Raw genomic sequence first — 17,262 nt, 5'->3', positions numbered from 1 at the left:
GTAGTGTTTTAAACATACAGTTTTTCAGAGGCTGATTTAGGGAGGGGGGGCCAGGGGGCCCGGGCCCCCCCTTTTTGGGAAAAAATTTGGTTGCTTATATAGCGTGACTGGAGCGGGCCCCCTCTTAGGTCAGTCAGTGGGCCCCCACTTATGAAAATTTCTGGATCCGCCACTGTTTTCTGTGTGTGTCTGTCCTAATCTGACAAAACAGACCAAATACTCTTGCTTCATGGCAATACCACTCAGTCTTGCATTTGAGCTTGTATAAATTAGCTTATTCAGTAACATTGTCTAATTAGTAAGACCTGGGTTGTTGGTCTAGAGATGTTAGAATAACCAAAATGCAATGACCTATATTTAACGAGTTAGTAATTCAAAAAATAAAAGCAGAAAAATATTCAAAACTTTCGATCTGCTTTGATAATCGTGCTTTAGATATTAGTTTTCAGCTGGAAATATTTTCCGTAATTTTATTTTAAATATACCTAATCTAATATTCATCAGGAAATATAACTAATTTTCAGTAAGGGGTACACCTAGTTTTCAATAAAATCAAATTAGAATAATTAAGATCAAATTTGAAACCAGACATATAGCAGGTGTCCAAATGAAAACAAATTATCGCAAAATTTAAAAGTTTCAGTTTGATTACAGGAAACACTTTATTGATTTCACATATTATATATAAAACAAAACTTTTTAAATCTCAGGTTTAATTTATTGATAAAAGCCACTAAATTGCTGAAACATGGTTAGCTGTTCAGCTGCAAGTGCAAACTGTGCACGGCACGGGATGACAGTTGTGTGCAGAATAAGAGTTATTGTTGAATGACATAACATCAGCACCAATGACTGTGTGGGTGCTCCAATGAAGCAGGAGTTAAATAACACAAAAAAAATTATAGATTAAGGGAATAGTCTACATATCCAAACATGGAAAAGGTCAACAACTATGATAGATGGTCATTAAAGCTGATGTAGGGTATATTGTCAGAGTCAGCAACAATCAAATAAAAGAAATATTTGAAGGCCATAAACTTAGACACTCAGGTGTCTAAACAATATATCAGACTCTACTAATAATTAAAGCAGGTAGATGATGGTTATATCTGTCAAAGGTTCCAAGCATGTAAGTTTTAGCAATGCCCAAAATAAATGAAGAGAAATAAGGGTACTGAAAATGACGTGTCTTATAATGGCGGGTTGAGATTTAGTGACACCATTATGTAGAATTATGTATGGCTTGGTGAAGGAGGGAGGTATTTATTATAGAAGCAGATTTGTAGGGTTGATGAAGTTGCAAGATAACATTAATGATGCAACAGTATAACTGTCTGGGAAATAATTAAGTAGTCACTGCAAGGGAAAGCTACAATTTCTCAAATAGATAAGTTAACTCTTCATAAGTTTAGTATAACAGTTACATGTATTAATACACACAGAATCATTTTTAAGTACATATCTAAGATAGATTTTTTTTTTTTTTTTCTTAGATCCCATATTCCCATGCTATATATATTACAGCTACATCTCTCCCCTGCCTTAAATTATAACTTCCCAGCAGAAAAAAATTTGATCCTTCGAATGCAATAACACAATGATAGGAACTAAATGGGTTCCACCTAAGGATACATAAAATAATTGTTCTAGAACAAAAACCAAAAATTTGGGTACAATATTGTACATTTTATCAAGGGGCTTAAAACACTTTGGAATGACAAAAATAGGCCAAATATTTGTTAAATTTCATCTGGATTAGTTGAAGAAGGTTGTCAAAGACCTCAAGCCAATTTTAACTTAAGCTAAGAATCACCATTTATTATTTTTATGCAGGTGACCTTTCTGCGCTTATTTTTTTGTGCCTCCAACAAATCTTTGTACTTTAAGACTTGTTTCTGTTGATTTTTCATACTGCCATGACATTAAAAAACAAACAAGTTTCCAAAATAGTAAAATATCAACATCATCAATAATTGAAATTGAAGCAAAACTTCAAAACAAATCAGAGGTATGTAAGAAACTCAAATAAACAGTCAACAACATCATTCGTGAGATGATCCAAATCTTCATAATAAACAAATTAGAAAGAGAGAAAATAAGGATCAGAGAATTAACAAATGCCTGAGTTAATGTGTTGTAACACCCTACTCTAATGTTTCATGCTATCAAAATTTGTTTTATCAATATCTTTTTCTATTTTATTGAGTGCACGATTCTATAATTAAATGTTTGAAAATAAATAAAGTAATCATGAAATTACAATAAAATTATAACATTTTAAAATGATTTTCTTTTTTTAACATCATGATACATGCTTCAGAAATCATTCAACATTCACCTTTCAATCAAACAGATGACCTGTTATTGTCTACTGTTTCAGTTTTCTATGTTGTGGTTTCTATGCTGTTGTTAGCCTTTTTGGTGTTTTTTCTTCTCTGCTTTTTGCCATCATGGCATTGTCAATTTATGAGTTCTAATATCCCTTTGGTATCTTTCAATCTCTTTTATAAATCAGTCAGTGGAAATTCCTCTGTTCCAGGTAAAAAGGGGGAGGGTCTGAAGTTCTCACTAATCGTAGGACAGCATTCAATGAAAAAAAATCATCACTTAGTGTGATATGTTGCATGCACTAAACCAGGACTTTTTTCTTATTGCATTTTTGTCTAAAATCTTCATCATCTGTACTGAACGTGCCTACATTGTAACATTATAAGGCAGTAACCAAGTTTTATGGTCCTGCAGCAGACTGACCAGTCAATAAAAGAAGAGATACCTGGCATTCCAGACATGATAAAACAGATAGTGTATACTGAGCTACAGGTGTTACTAAACTTGTTTATTCTATACACCTGTTTTACAGCCAAAATATTTCAATATTCTTTTCTTGCAAAAAGTATTTCAATAAAAGTAAACTTTATGTAGTATGTTAGTACCGGCCCACGTCCACTTGTATTTTTGTCCATCTGATGAGTTAAGCCTTTTTCAACTGATTTTTATAGTTCGTTCTTATGTTGTACTGTTATACCACTGTCCCAGGTTAGGAGGAGGGTTTGGATCCCGCTAACATGTTTAACCCCGCCACATTATTTCTGTATGTGCCTGTCCCAAGTCAGGTCGAGCCTGTAATTCAGTGGTTGTCATTTGTTTATGTGTTACATATTTGTTTTTCGTTCATTTTTTTTTACATAAATAAGGCCGTTAGTTTTCTCGTTTGAATTGTTTTACATTGTCTTATCCGAGCCTTTTATAGCTCACAATGTTATGTAAAATACTGTATGTTGTATCAATCATATATGTTATGTGTATATGCCCCCCTGGGGACCTAATTTGGAAAATAAAATTTATCTTATCTTATCTTATCTTATAGCTCACTATGCGGTATGGGCTATGCTCATTGTTGAAGGCCCTACGGTGACCTATAGTTGTTAATGTCTGTGTCATTTTGGTCTTTTGTGGATAGTTGTCTCATTGGCAATCATACCACATCTTCTTATTTTATATTTAATAACAAGATACAATTGGATGGCACAATTTTTACCTGTGATGTCTAATTCTAACAAACATTGAATTGATAATGAAACACACCATTATAGGTGGATAAGAATGTCCTTTCCTTTCAGGTGTCAAACGATCATTCTTATAGCTATTGTTAGCATCAAATTGGGTAAAATTTTACCATGATTTGTCAAAATATCGTTATTGTGAATTGTAAGAGGTCTTGATTAATAATCGTTTCCGTATTTTTTGGAAAAAATATAAAGTGAATCATCAAAATCAGTCCATTTTTTTATTGTTAAAAAAGGTGAACATCTTATCATCATGCACCAAAAAAATATTGTAAACATCATTTGGCAAGAATCTTTACCGTTTATTGGTCATAAAGGTTACTCCATTACGACCCTCTAATAGGGGTATAGAAACACTCAATATTTACAGACTGAAAGAAAAAGGACCAGGACCTCACTATAAGTATTCCTAGAATTGAAGACAGAAATTTTATTTACAGAATGTTATTATTGTTTTCCTCATTGTGAAAGTTTTGGCTGATTTTCTGGACCATTTGGTATCAAGGTATTTAAGACACCTGGAGCCAGATGTTGACACTACATTCTTTCACCATGCCAGTTTCTGCATCATTAGGATGCCTAATTTTAGAATACACCTGTTTGACACCTGATTTTAAGTTCAGAGGTTGTAAACTTGTAAAAAATTTAGTCAAGAAATATCCTTGAGGCATTTTTTTCAAGGTCATTAGAATTTTCGAAGTAAGATGATCATTAGTGTCTGAAATGCTAAAGCTGCAATTGGTGAGATTTTTAGTGTTCTGATTTTTAAACAGAGCTAAATGATATTTGATACTTTTGAACTAATGGGATTAATTTTATGTTCTGGTGTCCTTGTATAGAAAACGTAGCTTGCCATTATATTGAATCTGTAGGCATTTAAGTTATAAAATAAGTCCCATGCATTTGCTTTGTAAAAGGTATTTTGAAAACAGAGTTTGAACAGATAAATGCCCTTAAGGAATTTTGTAAAACTAATGCCTTGGTGCACTCTCATACATATTGACATACAATACCAATGTCCCTTGTAATATAGAACCATGTATCATTCTGAGAATATACACATACATCAATCATTATTGATATTCTAGAAAGCTGAAAAGAGCAGTAAATATTGAATATCATTATAGAAAGTGATTGAGCATCAATTCTAATATCCTGACATCAAATATTTACTTAGTACTAAAATTCTAAGCAGAATTTCTACCCATATGACAACAAATATTTACTTTTAGTTAAAGAACCTAATCCCTTAGCATCCCATATTTATCTTGCTACGTTCTCTTTGTTATTCATCAATTTCGTCATTATTGAACCCGATTCTTTTATTCAAATGATGGAATAAAAGTTGGTTATATCAATACACTTATAAGACAATGACCATTGAACTAAATTGATGTCATTCAATAAATATTTTCTCTTGCTTATGTCATGTATGTAGTTGTTGTTTCAGCAATAATGTTTTCACTCAAACTTAGAGAGTTCTTTCCTGTACATGCCATCAATACAAGTTATGTTTGTGGTATTTAGCTGGCTCTCCTAAATATTTTTATCTCCATCCCAATTTTCAGAGGTAAAACAGATAGCTACATCTTTCACATTTCATTTAAATTAATCATACTCAAGTCTATGTGGAAAAAATCATCATTAAAAGATGAAAAAGGGGGAGGTGGGAGGAAATACACTTTGAGTGGCTTCTATTTATCAAACCTTAAACATACAGCAATAGAGGCATTAGGACACTCAACTATTAAACCACAATCAAATCACACATCACATAAAAAGGGAGGACAAGAAATAGCATGGTTCTTTTACTTTGACCTTGTTATGAGTTATAACTAAAACACTCTATCCCCCTTTTTTCCTGAATTTATAAAAATCTTCACTAAGTGAAAGCATCATCTGCAATGAAGTAAAGCGGTACAAGCTTAAGAATGATGGATTTTCCACATGCTGACAACATTGACCTTGTATGACCTCTCATACTTACATGTAATAGACAACATAGCTGTCATTGTTATACATGAAATATACATCAATGTGACTGCTATGGAAATTGTTTGTTTGCTAGGTGATGAAAATCGAGCATTTTTCTGTTAATTACTGACAAAACTATAAGTCAAGAAAGATGATAAATCATGCACAAATTTTACTCCTTTTCTGCAATTTAGCAACTGCTTTAACACTTTAGGATTTCATGGTAGATCTTGCATGTTTTGCAAGGGTTATAAGGGTTTGTGTGACTATTTTTAAAATTTATTATCTCTGATGGTGAGACCAATCACAAATATGTGATGTCCAAGTGAGGGACTGATTGGTGCATGCTTATGTCACTTTAACTAGATGCTCTACTTGGGGTTTTGAAATCATATAAAAAAAGATAAATTTTGGCTACCAAGTTACAAAGCTTGGTCAGCACCTAATAAGGATTTGTGCATGATATGTCACTTTAAAAAGGGAGAGAAGTTTCAAAAGGGCCAATGATAAATCAAGTTAAAAATATTCTTCATTTCTTCCATTAGGACACCTGAAGCATTTCATAACTCAACACCAATATATAATCTTCAATGATACTATGTATAAATTTTGTTTGGCATAGAAGATTATTTACCATTTAAAAAAATTATCGATTGTCTGATCAGCTAATCCAGAAACAGCTGAAAGCCAAAAATTCACATAAATTGAATCAATGTCTGACTGCAAAAATGTTACTATAGTACATGCATGTGCCTACGTGTATGTTATCACAAAAACTGTACTTAGTTGCCTCCCCTTTTTAGCTGAAATTGTGCCAAAATCTACAAAACCTTAACCTCCAGTTTTCAGATATAAAAACATGTTTTAATAACATCTTCATATGTGAAAGACAAACGATATTCCATGTTATCAAGCGTAATCTAAGGTAAAAATCTGTCGGGTTTTAATGTTTTTGACAAAATAATCCACCTCCTATTTTGAAATTAACAACAGATGTATAATCACCTGTATCATCAAAATTGATTGAAGAAATTTTTAACATAATTAAAAGAGTACGCACTATAAAGGTAAAGTTGACTTCAAACTCAAAGGGACATATACATAAACTTCCAACAAAAGATTTATAAATAGTAGTATTTGTGAGATGTTTCTGTATTTAATTAAAATTGTAACAAGAATTAGTTAATTAATCATCTGAATCAAGGAATTGAAGTTTTTGTATAAAAAAAAGGGATGGGTGGGGGTGGCTACATAAGACTACAAACTAAATCTGCTAAACCCCTCAATGGGGGGGGGGGGGGGGGGGAGTCAAGGTTGTTTAAAAAAACAACCTCATCATCATGCAAAGTCCAGTTTGTAATTATAACTAGATTTACTGACTGTGACTACTGATTGGACTAATTAGCATGATTTGGTGCTAAGGAAATATGGATGAACATTTGGTTTGGTGACTGAAAACAGTAGTTGTGTTGCTACTAGCTTCAGAGACTGCATTATGGTCTAAACAGTATGTGACTAACTTAAACTGAGAGCTCAACCTTAATCCCCAAAAATCTGTTAAAAAGGGCTTAGTTAAACTCATCAGCTTAGAGTCAATACAATATCTCTAGAATCAACACAAGAAAATATGACGACAAGATTTCATTTTACAATAAAGTACAAAAAAATAAAACTTACTTTTTGACAGAATGAAAAGCCAGGCAAACAAGGAACTCGATCAGAACATTCTGAGAAAAATCTACAGAAAACATCTAGTTTCCTAATGATTGACAGGACACCAGGAGACAACTGGTTTTCAATCTATACATGTATATCACTAAAGAACCAGATGTTCTGCAAGATATGCAGTTTATAAACAATACATAACCCTACCCCTGCTGTTATCCTTTGTTTTGGACTGTTATCCTTTGTTTTATGTAACAGATAATCAGATCAAGCTGTGATGGATCAGTTATGTCAGAACTTTTCTCTTTTTTTGTGCCATTTTGTGAGAATATATAAATTCCAAGTCAATTCTGTCATGCTTATACTATTAAACCTCTTCTGCTCAAAGACTGACTGCTGACCTTGACCCGAAAAAAATGTCAAACTTCATCAACTAATTTCAAATGACAACTCAGCTTAACATCTTTATTCTTCAAAAGACAAATTTTGCAACCAATAAGATGAAAGATATTGAATGAAAAGCTGAATAAAAAAAATAATGGCAAAATTAGTAAATGACTGAAGGAAAAGATATGGGAGATAACTCTAGCAAAAAAGAAAATCTATATGATAAATGTAGGGATGCATTATTCTATTATATTTTCTAGTATTTGGAATGCTTTCTAGTAAGTTTGAAGTTTGTCTGTGAGTCTTACCTCAGAATTTTGGCCAAGAAATTGTATTGAAATATATGAGTTTATGCATTGTTTGTTTTTATTTATACCAATAGCCTGATTAAAACAGAGAATAAAATGCTCCACGGTGAGCAACTTAAAGAAAATGTAGAGAATTTTTTTTTTTATTTTGTTGAATGAATTACCGGTACAGACATACAGACTTGTTTCATTTACAGTTTTTATTCTGTCTGCGTGTCACCACTATGAAAGTCATAACAGAAACAGATTTCTCCGCAGGGAACCAGTTCAAATACTGTAATTTTACAAATTAATATCCTTAATATTGTTAAAAATACATATCTGATTAGTATGTACTCAAATTAATTTGGCATTTTTTGCAAATATTGTTTAACTTTGGATGAAATTGTTATGAAATAATAACAAACCAGAAATGAGAAATGAGAATACCTTATGTTTTACAAGACGTTATTTTAATAAATATCCAGATCAAATATCATGTTATAATTTGATGAAATCACAATCTGTCCATATGTTTTTTACACAATCATCCATTTCTAATTATTTTATTAGATTCACACATGTTCTTTAGATAGGGTCTAATTTGTGTAAGAGAATTGAAATAATAAAAACATGATTATGAATCATACGTAACACTACCAATAAATAACATACATTCTGATTATAATCAGGAAGTTAATCAAGCTTTAATATGATTATATAATTTCTGAAATAAGATTAATAAAGAAATACTTGTAATAAAGCATATATAGGAATAAAAAGAGATGTGTTGTACAAGATATCAACCCCAGAAAATTTAATATATCAGCAAGACTTGAGGTCTCGAGTCAAAACATGTGGTACAATCTGTTCATGAGCCTTAGATATTTCCAAAAGAGGTGTATCATGATATTTTAATAACTTGAACATTAGATATAAATATATTGTTTTTATTTTGGGTAGTTGACTTTTTCATGGTTACCAAATTCTGCTTTGGCAAATATCAAAACTGACAATTTTCAAATACATGTTAGCAACATCAAGCAGTATTCTTAAACAAATTTAAAAGTTATTTGCAAGGTCACTCTATGATGAACAAATGACATGAACCTCAATGATGAACAAATGACATGAACCTCAATGATGAACAAATGACATGAACTTCAATGATGAACAAATGACATGAACCTCAATGATGAACAAATGACATGAACAGCATCTTTACTTCCTTCGTAGCTTTCCTATTTATGGCCTTGAACTTTTCACAACAGCAGATAACTGACTATGAAATGAATGAAAAACTAATTTACTCTTATTGGCCAAAAAGTAGATGGTTCACTTCATCTGCACACACAAAGCTAAAGAAAATGAACAAATGTTTCAAACTTAAAGTCAGAATGAGGCCTTCAAAATGCAGCAAAGGCTTGCATCTCATTGTAAGTTCTACACATTCCACTGCACAAGAATGAAGCAACAAAAACTTGTCAAGCTGTGGACAACACTAAACATGTGCATTGAAGAAGCATGTATAATGCCTAATTAAACAAACAATAACATGTATCTCTCCCTTGACATAAAGTGGCCTTGACATATGTCTGTTGTTGAAGATCATTCACCTGTAGATGATTTTAGGTGTGTGTTGTTGGATTGCTGTACAAAACATCTATTTTTCCACATGAAACCACACAAAGATTTAATTTTTCTTCCAATTCACTACTAAAGCTAAATAAATAAGCAATGTATGATTTTCCCATTTATCATGTAAAACACCATATCAAATCTAAATGTTGATGTTTTGGGTGAGGAAGAATATGTACTAGAAAATTTTCTACATGATCATTAAATTGTAGAAATGATTGCATTTGATGATGGCATTCATTTCCTTAACTAATTTTCCAAATGATGAGAACAGATTATTGTTGCACAGATGGTGATTAAATATCTTACATGAGAAGTGACCCATGAACTACAGGAAAAATGACCCATAACCACTTGAAATTTCCAAATGTATTTTAGAGATCTACTGATATTTGCAGGTGGTTTTCAACTAGATTGATTTTTAGGGCATAATTCCAGAGAATTATATAAACACAAGCTGTAGATTTAGAAGGGAGATAACTTTTAAAGCTTATTCTAAAATTGATTCAGATTTACCTATAATTTTTTTTTCAGCAGAGCAGAATTAGCTAAACAAAATATCTTTTAAAAAATTTCAAGGGAATGATCCAAAAGAACACAAAACAAAAAAAGACATATGGATGAAAACAAGTTTAAAATTCGTCATATACAAGTATCTAAAAAAATATTGAAAAAGTCTAGAAGTTTAAAAATCTAAAAACTTCAACTTAAAATGTGTCAAAACAAACCTTACGTAACATTTTTCAATTTCAAGTTTTATAAGAATTAGTCTTGATTTTGAATGATTATTTTAGTAAAATATTCAAAAGGACTTATATCTCTTTTAGGGGCCAGCATAACAATACATTCTTTAAAAACAACAACATTTCTTAAACAAAATATGCTCTGCAATTCTCATTACACAAAAGCAAAGCCTCCTGTTCATGTGTCTGTCCAAAATCAGGAACTATGTCAGTGGTTGTCATGACAATACTTGGCAATACATAATTTGAAGATTTTGGTGACAATACATTTAGTTTCAGTTGAATTTAATCCCACAACCAATACGACTAGGAATGCTTAAGAACCATATGGTATTATATTGATTGATCGTTTGTTGCTTGATGTCCAGTGGCAAATATTTCATGCATGTTCAGGATGATATTGTATTATAAAACACCTGTCTGTTGTTCAGGACTTTATTTTGCACTCTTTAAATCTTAACATTATTCATAACCCCACATCTATCTTCTATTCAAATCTGACTAGCTTAAAAAAAATAATGTTTTTAGTGATCTTGAAGCCCTTAAGAGATATCAAAATGAAGGTTTTCTAAATTTATGTCTTTTGAATGTAAATATTATAGATATTCATTGAATTATTATCTTGTAAAAAAATAAAAGAATACAAACTTGCCTTGTCATCATGGTAGGAATGATAAGGGTTATACATCTCAGCCCTTGTGTTCCATTCATTGTCATACATAGACTTACAACGAGAGTTATCTCCCTCCATTCAACTCTTCAATTTCAAAATAATTAAAATCCACACTTATCAAGGAGAACAAACTCAAAAACTAGAAAAGCTTCTATATGATAAAATATTTGTGATTTTTTTTAGGGTAAAGATATCAGCATATTTCATATCTTTAAACATTAGATGGGCTATCTTTTAGAAGTTTGTGTGCCGATTTTCTAGGTGATATTGATATGTTCAGTGCTGCTGCCAAGGAAAAAAGATAAGCTGTTCTTTAAAGATAAGGATTCTTTGGTATGTATGGACACATAACTGCTGCAACATCTCATCTTATCTGACAAAAACACAAATTTCAAAAATAGCTACTGAACACTTTTCACAATGTTTGAAGCCAGTGATAATTGGCAAAATATCACCTCTATCCCACAGGTATCTACTTAATTGGCTCAAACAATATTAAACTCTATCAAAAAGGAGTGAAGTTGAAGACTAACTTATCAAAGGGATGGAAGATCATCCTGGTTTTATGAAATACTGCAGATGTCTGCAGATGTGTAAATACAAATGGTTAAATGACATATGACTTGTATATGTGCACAAGCAGTCACAAAAGAGTCAAAATTTACAGTGATCACAAAGGGCTAACTGTACATAGGTAGTCACAAAGAGTCAACTTATACACTGAAAATCACAAAGTGTCAAGGTGTATGCACTCAGGCAGTCACAAAGTGTCAAGGTGTATGCACTCGGACAGTCACAAAGTGTCAAGGTGTATGCACTCAGGTTGTCACAAAGTGTCAATTGTACTCAGGCAATCACAAAGTGTCAATTGTACTCAGGCAGTCACAAAGTGTCAATTGTACTCAGGCAATCACAAAGTGTCAATTGTACTCAGGCAGTCACAAAGTGTCAATTGTCCTCAGGCAAACACAAAGCGTCAAACTGTACATACTATTAAGACAGTCATAAATTTGAAACTGTGCAGAAAGCAATAATCTTTGCAAGATTTCTTCATGTTTAAGATAAGCCTAAGTTATCAGTTATTTTCAAAGATAGATTTCATTAAATGGTCATTCTCACATAAGTCTTTAACTTTAATTACAACTGAATGCAGATTTATAGAGAACATAAGACATGATTTTTTCATTGATGTAAATTTAAAGATATTCTAAATGATCATCTAATTCTCCCATGATTCATAGTTGTTTTTTTCTTCAGGAAGACATTTTTTTATTTAGATGGAATGATTCACACTTAAGAACCTTTTTATATGTCTCAGTACCTTTAGATCTAAGATCACATTGAAGATTTTTTAAACCTTTTTTTATCTCTTTGATTTAAGAAGACTTTAATCTGATCTTATTTCTGAGCAAGGATCACTATTTTAAGCAGACACGAACTAATTTAATCTCCCAGCTGATAAAAAATTACAAATTTCATTGAAATTAAACTTGTGGATGTAATAACAGTAAAATCTATTTAAATACTTCAGTCTGTGTGATGAAAGATTATGTAATATAATAACTACAGCACCATGGAAAACATCTCAAAATATTTTTGTTTCTATTTTAATTCAAAATTTTTAATCAATAATAACCCATGAAAGAAAACCATTTTCACTTCAAAGGTTTTTTTTCACTTTCCCAGCTGTATAATTTTCAGCATTTTCACAAAGAGCAATATTCATTTTTTTCTTCTTCTAAATTCCTCATCACAAACAAAAAAGATATTAAATGCCATTTCATTAAAATAGTAAAACACCCCAATTATTTTTCTTAATGATTATGAAAAATTCTTCCAAATGGATGAATCATGAATTTTTGAAGTGAAAGCCAACTTTAATTGTGTGCTTGTTAAATTTTTCTCAGAGAAAAAAAAATCCCCTTTTTTAATATTTATTCAGTGGCACACTTAACAAAGTGATTAAAAATGAAACAAGTTTTGTCTCCTTATTATTTTATCTTATTTGTGCTGACAATCATTCTATGCTGAACACAGGCAAGCATTTACTGCCCAAGTCTTCATTCACATCAATCCTAAAATCACATTTTCTACAATTTTTAGCATAAACCTTAAAAACAACAATTAACGATCATACAAAATGTATTATATTTGCTACAGAAATTTTAGTTTATAAACCAATTTCCATTTTGACTAAAAGTAAGTGTTCACTAATCATTTTTTAATGAACTGACGTAAAAATGGTAAATATTGTGATAAAATCAGCCAAATTTTACTAAACTATACTGATACAAAACTCATGTAGTAAATCCCTCTAAATATTTATACAATTTCAACATTATTATCTATTTTTAAAGATATCTGCTGTCTTTCACCTAAAGAATTAACCTTATAATTTACACATGAAAAAATGTTGTTTTTCCCCCCAATAATTAACCTTCCTGCTAAGAAAACACAGAAATCCTGCTGTTTTTTTTTTTCTTGTTTTGATTACTGATGACGTTAAGGATGTCTGCTGCTCTAATTTAAAATAACAAGGATTTCATGTGATTGCTTAAAATGAAAACAACTTTGATATTTAAACAAAATAAAGTAATAAAATCGATAGTCTCGTGTGTAGTTTTCAAAATACGAGACATTTAGAAGATGGCGGGAAAAGGGTTTTCTTCAGACTTAACTATTTGTTAACATTGGAATTGTTTTTTACCCTTTAAACCAAGAAAAAATAACAAGGATTTCATGACAAAAATTCAGATGGTCATAAATGATCTATTGAACAGATTTATGAAGACAAAAGTGGGGTCTCGTGTAAAAAACTTTTTAATACATTTGTATGGATAAAACCTGAGAAAATCGAAAATATGACAAGAATTCAAAAACATGACCAGCAGACATCCTTAACTTGTAATTAGGTTGTCCTCATTCTAATGCAAGGGAACTGTAGTGATTAGAATTGGAACATTGTCCAGTGTTTTCACTTATGGCATAAACATGTGCAAAGGGGAATAACTCTTGCTTAAAATTTATTTTTTAAATGATGTTACAAAAATTCATTAAATTTTGTTATCCAAATGTTACTTGATCGAATCATATTTCAAAATCAAAATAAAAATATGAGGGAAATCTTGCATTTTTTTTATGTGAGATAGAAACTGTGTTCAACATTTTGTTTATATAGATCTATAAAATATGTAATCATATACCAATCATCCAAAAACTAAATTGAAAGAAGAATGGATAAATTGATGTTAAATGTCCAGCGGTAAATATTACATGCATATCAGGATGACAACATGATGATGAGATATGAATATGAACTGTGCTCAATACAAGATGGACACAACAAGTCAGCTTTTTATTTTAGAAATGCAAAGGTTTTTTTTGGTAACTAGTCCGTCTGGCATTTTTGGTTACAAGCTTTGATTGCCCTAGATGTAAATGCTCTAGCCCCTTGCATTGGGCCGGTAGATTTGTAGCACCTGCAAGGTCTGGAGGAAGGCACGTCACCCTCCTCTGACGAATGGTCCCTCTGGGCAGACTGTTTTGTTCTTTCTAAAATTGTGCGACTCGCTTAGCAGAGAAGCAGAAAACACCAGTTTAAATGTATTTTAATTGACTATTCCAAACATGAAAGCCATGACCTCCTGCACTGGAAGTTAGAATGCTGCCACCAGACCACCAAGGCAGTTAAGTCACAATTGAACTTAAAGCTTTGAAAAAATATGTACCAATCAGCCGACATTTCTCTTAACATGCATGTTTATCATAAAAACATGCCATCATCAGAACTTACTGGGATTAATACACGTATCTTACAAAACTGAATGGTAAATATATCTTAATTATAGTGATAGGCTGCATAAAACAGTTGGAAGTGATAAACACTGATCACTATGTACTATAAAATATCTATCAAGTTTTCATCAGATGTACTGGCAGATTTCCTCCGATTTCCTAGCTTATCTCATTTTTTCATCAAAATATAGAACTTTATCTGAATCAAGGCTATTTGAGTACATTTCATTCAAGTGTCAGATATTGGAAACTGTTCAAAGGGGAGTAACTCTAGCATTATCAGTACCGGTAGTTTGATATTTTTTAGTTGTGTTTTTTTTTAGTTTTGCTTCATAACAAGTTTGTGGTTATCAGATAATATTCCTTCAAAGTCTTACAGATAATACAAACATGAAGAAAAGAGCCTTGTAGTAGAAAAAATCAACACACATGCTATCAATTTCAATGGATTATAGAGTAAAAGACTTGCTTATCTCAATATATTTTGGTTCGATTTCACAAACAATAAGCAAACAAGTCCTGATTGAAATTGGTTATTGAAATTATAATATCTATTGCTGTCATTTATTTCATTTCAAGGTAGAAGAATACAATTATATGAAACATTATAAATATTACGGTTCATCTGCTTTAACCATGTTAACTTTTCTTCATCAGCTAAAAACTTTTTTTCTAAATTTCTTCAAAAAAAAGGAACACAAAAAAGAAGTTATTAGCAGCTAAAGCTTTCATAACTTTCTTTCTTATCATTGCTCTTTAGGAATAACTATTTCAACTATTAACTTAAATAACAAAACACACACACACACACAAAATAGAAAGCCTCAATACATGATCTTCATATTGATGCTTTTTCCCCAGAAAAAATTACTTTACAAAGTAAACAATTTTACGTCCCAATGTCCTATTATCACTCAGGTGTCCCCAAAATTACTCCAGGTCTACCACAACATTCATTCATATAATCTAAAATTTGTCTTTGGTTTATTTTTTCTATAAAATAATAATAAAAACTTACATTTGTGCTGAGTTGGGTTGTCAGCGTTGACACTTTTTCCTGTGCAGATTCCAGCTCTCTGCGTAATTTACGAACCTACAAGCATGAAATGTACTCCATGAAGTTCAAAACCATGAGCTAATTAACGATATCAACGTTATGTCATAACAACATTAGCAATCAATGCAACATCTCTATCTTCATCTAATTCAAATTATGTCATAATAAAACAACAAAATATTTCATAATTTCCAAAATCCACGAGGGTACAATAACAAAATCCACAGTACATCTAAAAATCCAATTGCTTTGAAAAGTTAGCCAGCAAAGTTCAAAAGAAATATCAACTTAAAAAGCAATTTTCTGTTAAGTAGATCTTTATGAAATTGAAGGAATTTCAATATGAATATTTTTAACAGGCGATACTACAATGTAATTTCACTTATCTGCCGAAATGATAACAATGATTGAGAATAGTTAAAAATACTGCATCAGTAAAACAAGTTTAAATCAAGAACATTTTTTTCCGTTTTTTTCCTGACAAGTAAGCAGTGTTTACATGATAACACACTTGTTTAAACAATAACATTTTGAGGAGATCCATTTGATGTTTTTATTGATTATTTTTGTTATAAATGATTAAACACATTAAACATAATATGGATAGTCTATCTTAAGTACATCTTAAAGAAGGCATTGACTTAACTTTGAACCTTGTAGTAATTAATAAACCTTTTATCTCTAACCTTTCAGTCATTTTTAAAATAAAAATTATGATAAATATACCATTATTTCAAATGTAACATTTTAAGATGTAACCCTGAACTTTGACTACATATTCTGTTGTTCTTTCATTACCACTGGCCAGTAACACTGACGTTGTGACTTTGAACCCTGCTTTAATGCGGGTGCACTCTACACCAATCTTAATTGACTAGGATTGTCAGTTTTCCTATCAAAGGTCAGTGGTTTTGACCAGGCACTCCGGCTCCCTCCACCAATAAAAACTGACCGCCATGAAATAACCTAAATGCAGTGCTTAAAAGTAGCTTTAAAACACCAAAAATCAAAATCAAAATCTTCCAGTACCATTAACGGGGAATTTAGAATTTACAGACCTTCCTATTTAAATGAGTGATTCCTTATTTATCTGGCTGTCATGTGTTCATCATTTTGTGTCACATTAGGTCAGTGGAGGAAAGTCTCCTTCGTCTATCAATTAATTAGATTATACTTAAATAATTTAACTTTTGGACCCTTTCTTAGCTGATACACTAGTATATGGTTAATTAACACGTATATTTTGCGCTTAGATTTTTACATCATTGGGTAACTGACATGACTGTCCAACAACTTCTTTTATTTACTGCACCTTGCAATTTTTGCAAAATAAAACCCCTCGAAAATTGCGGATACAGGGGTATTGTCTGAAGAAGATTAGACCACTCACTTGGTGTTTTAAACCAATACGAAAAGGAGGAAAACATTTAATAAAAAAATAAATGTGTACACCAGAAGTGTTTTCTCTACAAAATTT

General features: G+C 31.4%; 1 protein-coding gene across 30 annotated transcripts in view; it reads right to left on the bottom strand.

Moving 5' to 3' along the window:
* The window catches only part of LOC139492042 (neuron navigator 2-like), a 322,278-nt gene that overhangs the window by 62,895 nt on the left and 242,121 nt on the right, over positions 1-17,262 (bottom strand). For all 30 annotated transcript variants that reach the window (XM_071280132.1, XM_071280142.1, XM_071280137.1 and 27 more), the window contains one exon: positions 15,747-15,821. In XM_071280132.1, the coding sequence (XP_071136233.1) occupies positions 15,747-15,821 (75 nt within the window). The remainder of the gene's footprint in view (positions 1-15,746; positions 15,822-17,262) is intronic.

This window comes from Mytilus edulis, chromosome 10 (assembly GCF_963676685.1).
Source record: "Mytilus edulis chromosome 10, xbMytEdul2.2, whole genome shotgun sequence".
Classification (NCBI taxonomy): Eukaryota; Metazoa; Mollusca; class Bivalvia; order Mytilida; family Mytilidae; genus Mytilus; species Mytilus edulis.
The sequence above is the reverse complement of the archived record's forward strand: the minus strand, read 5'-3'. Positions and strand labels throughout refer to the sequence as shown.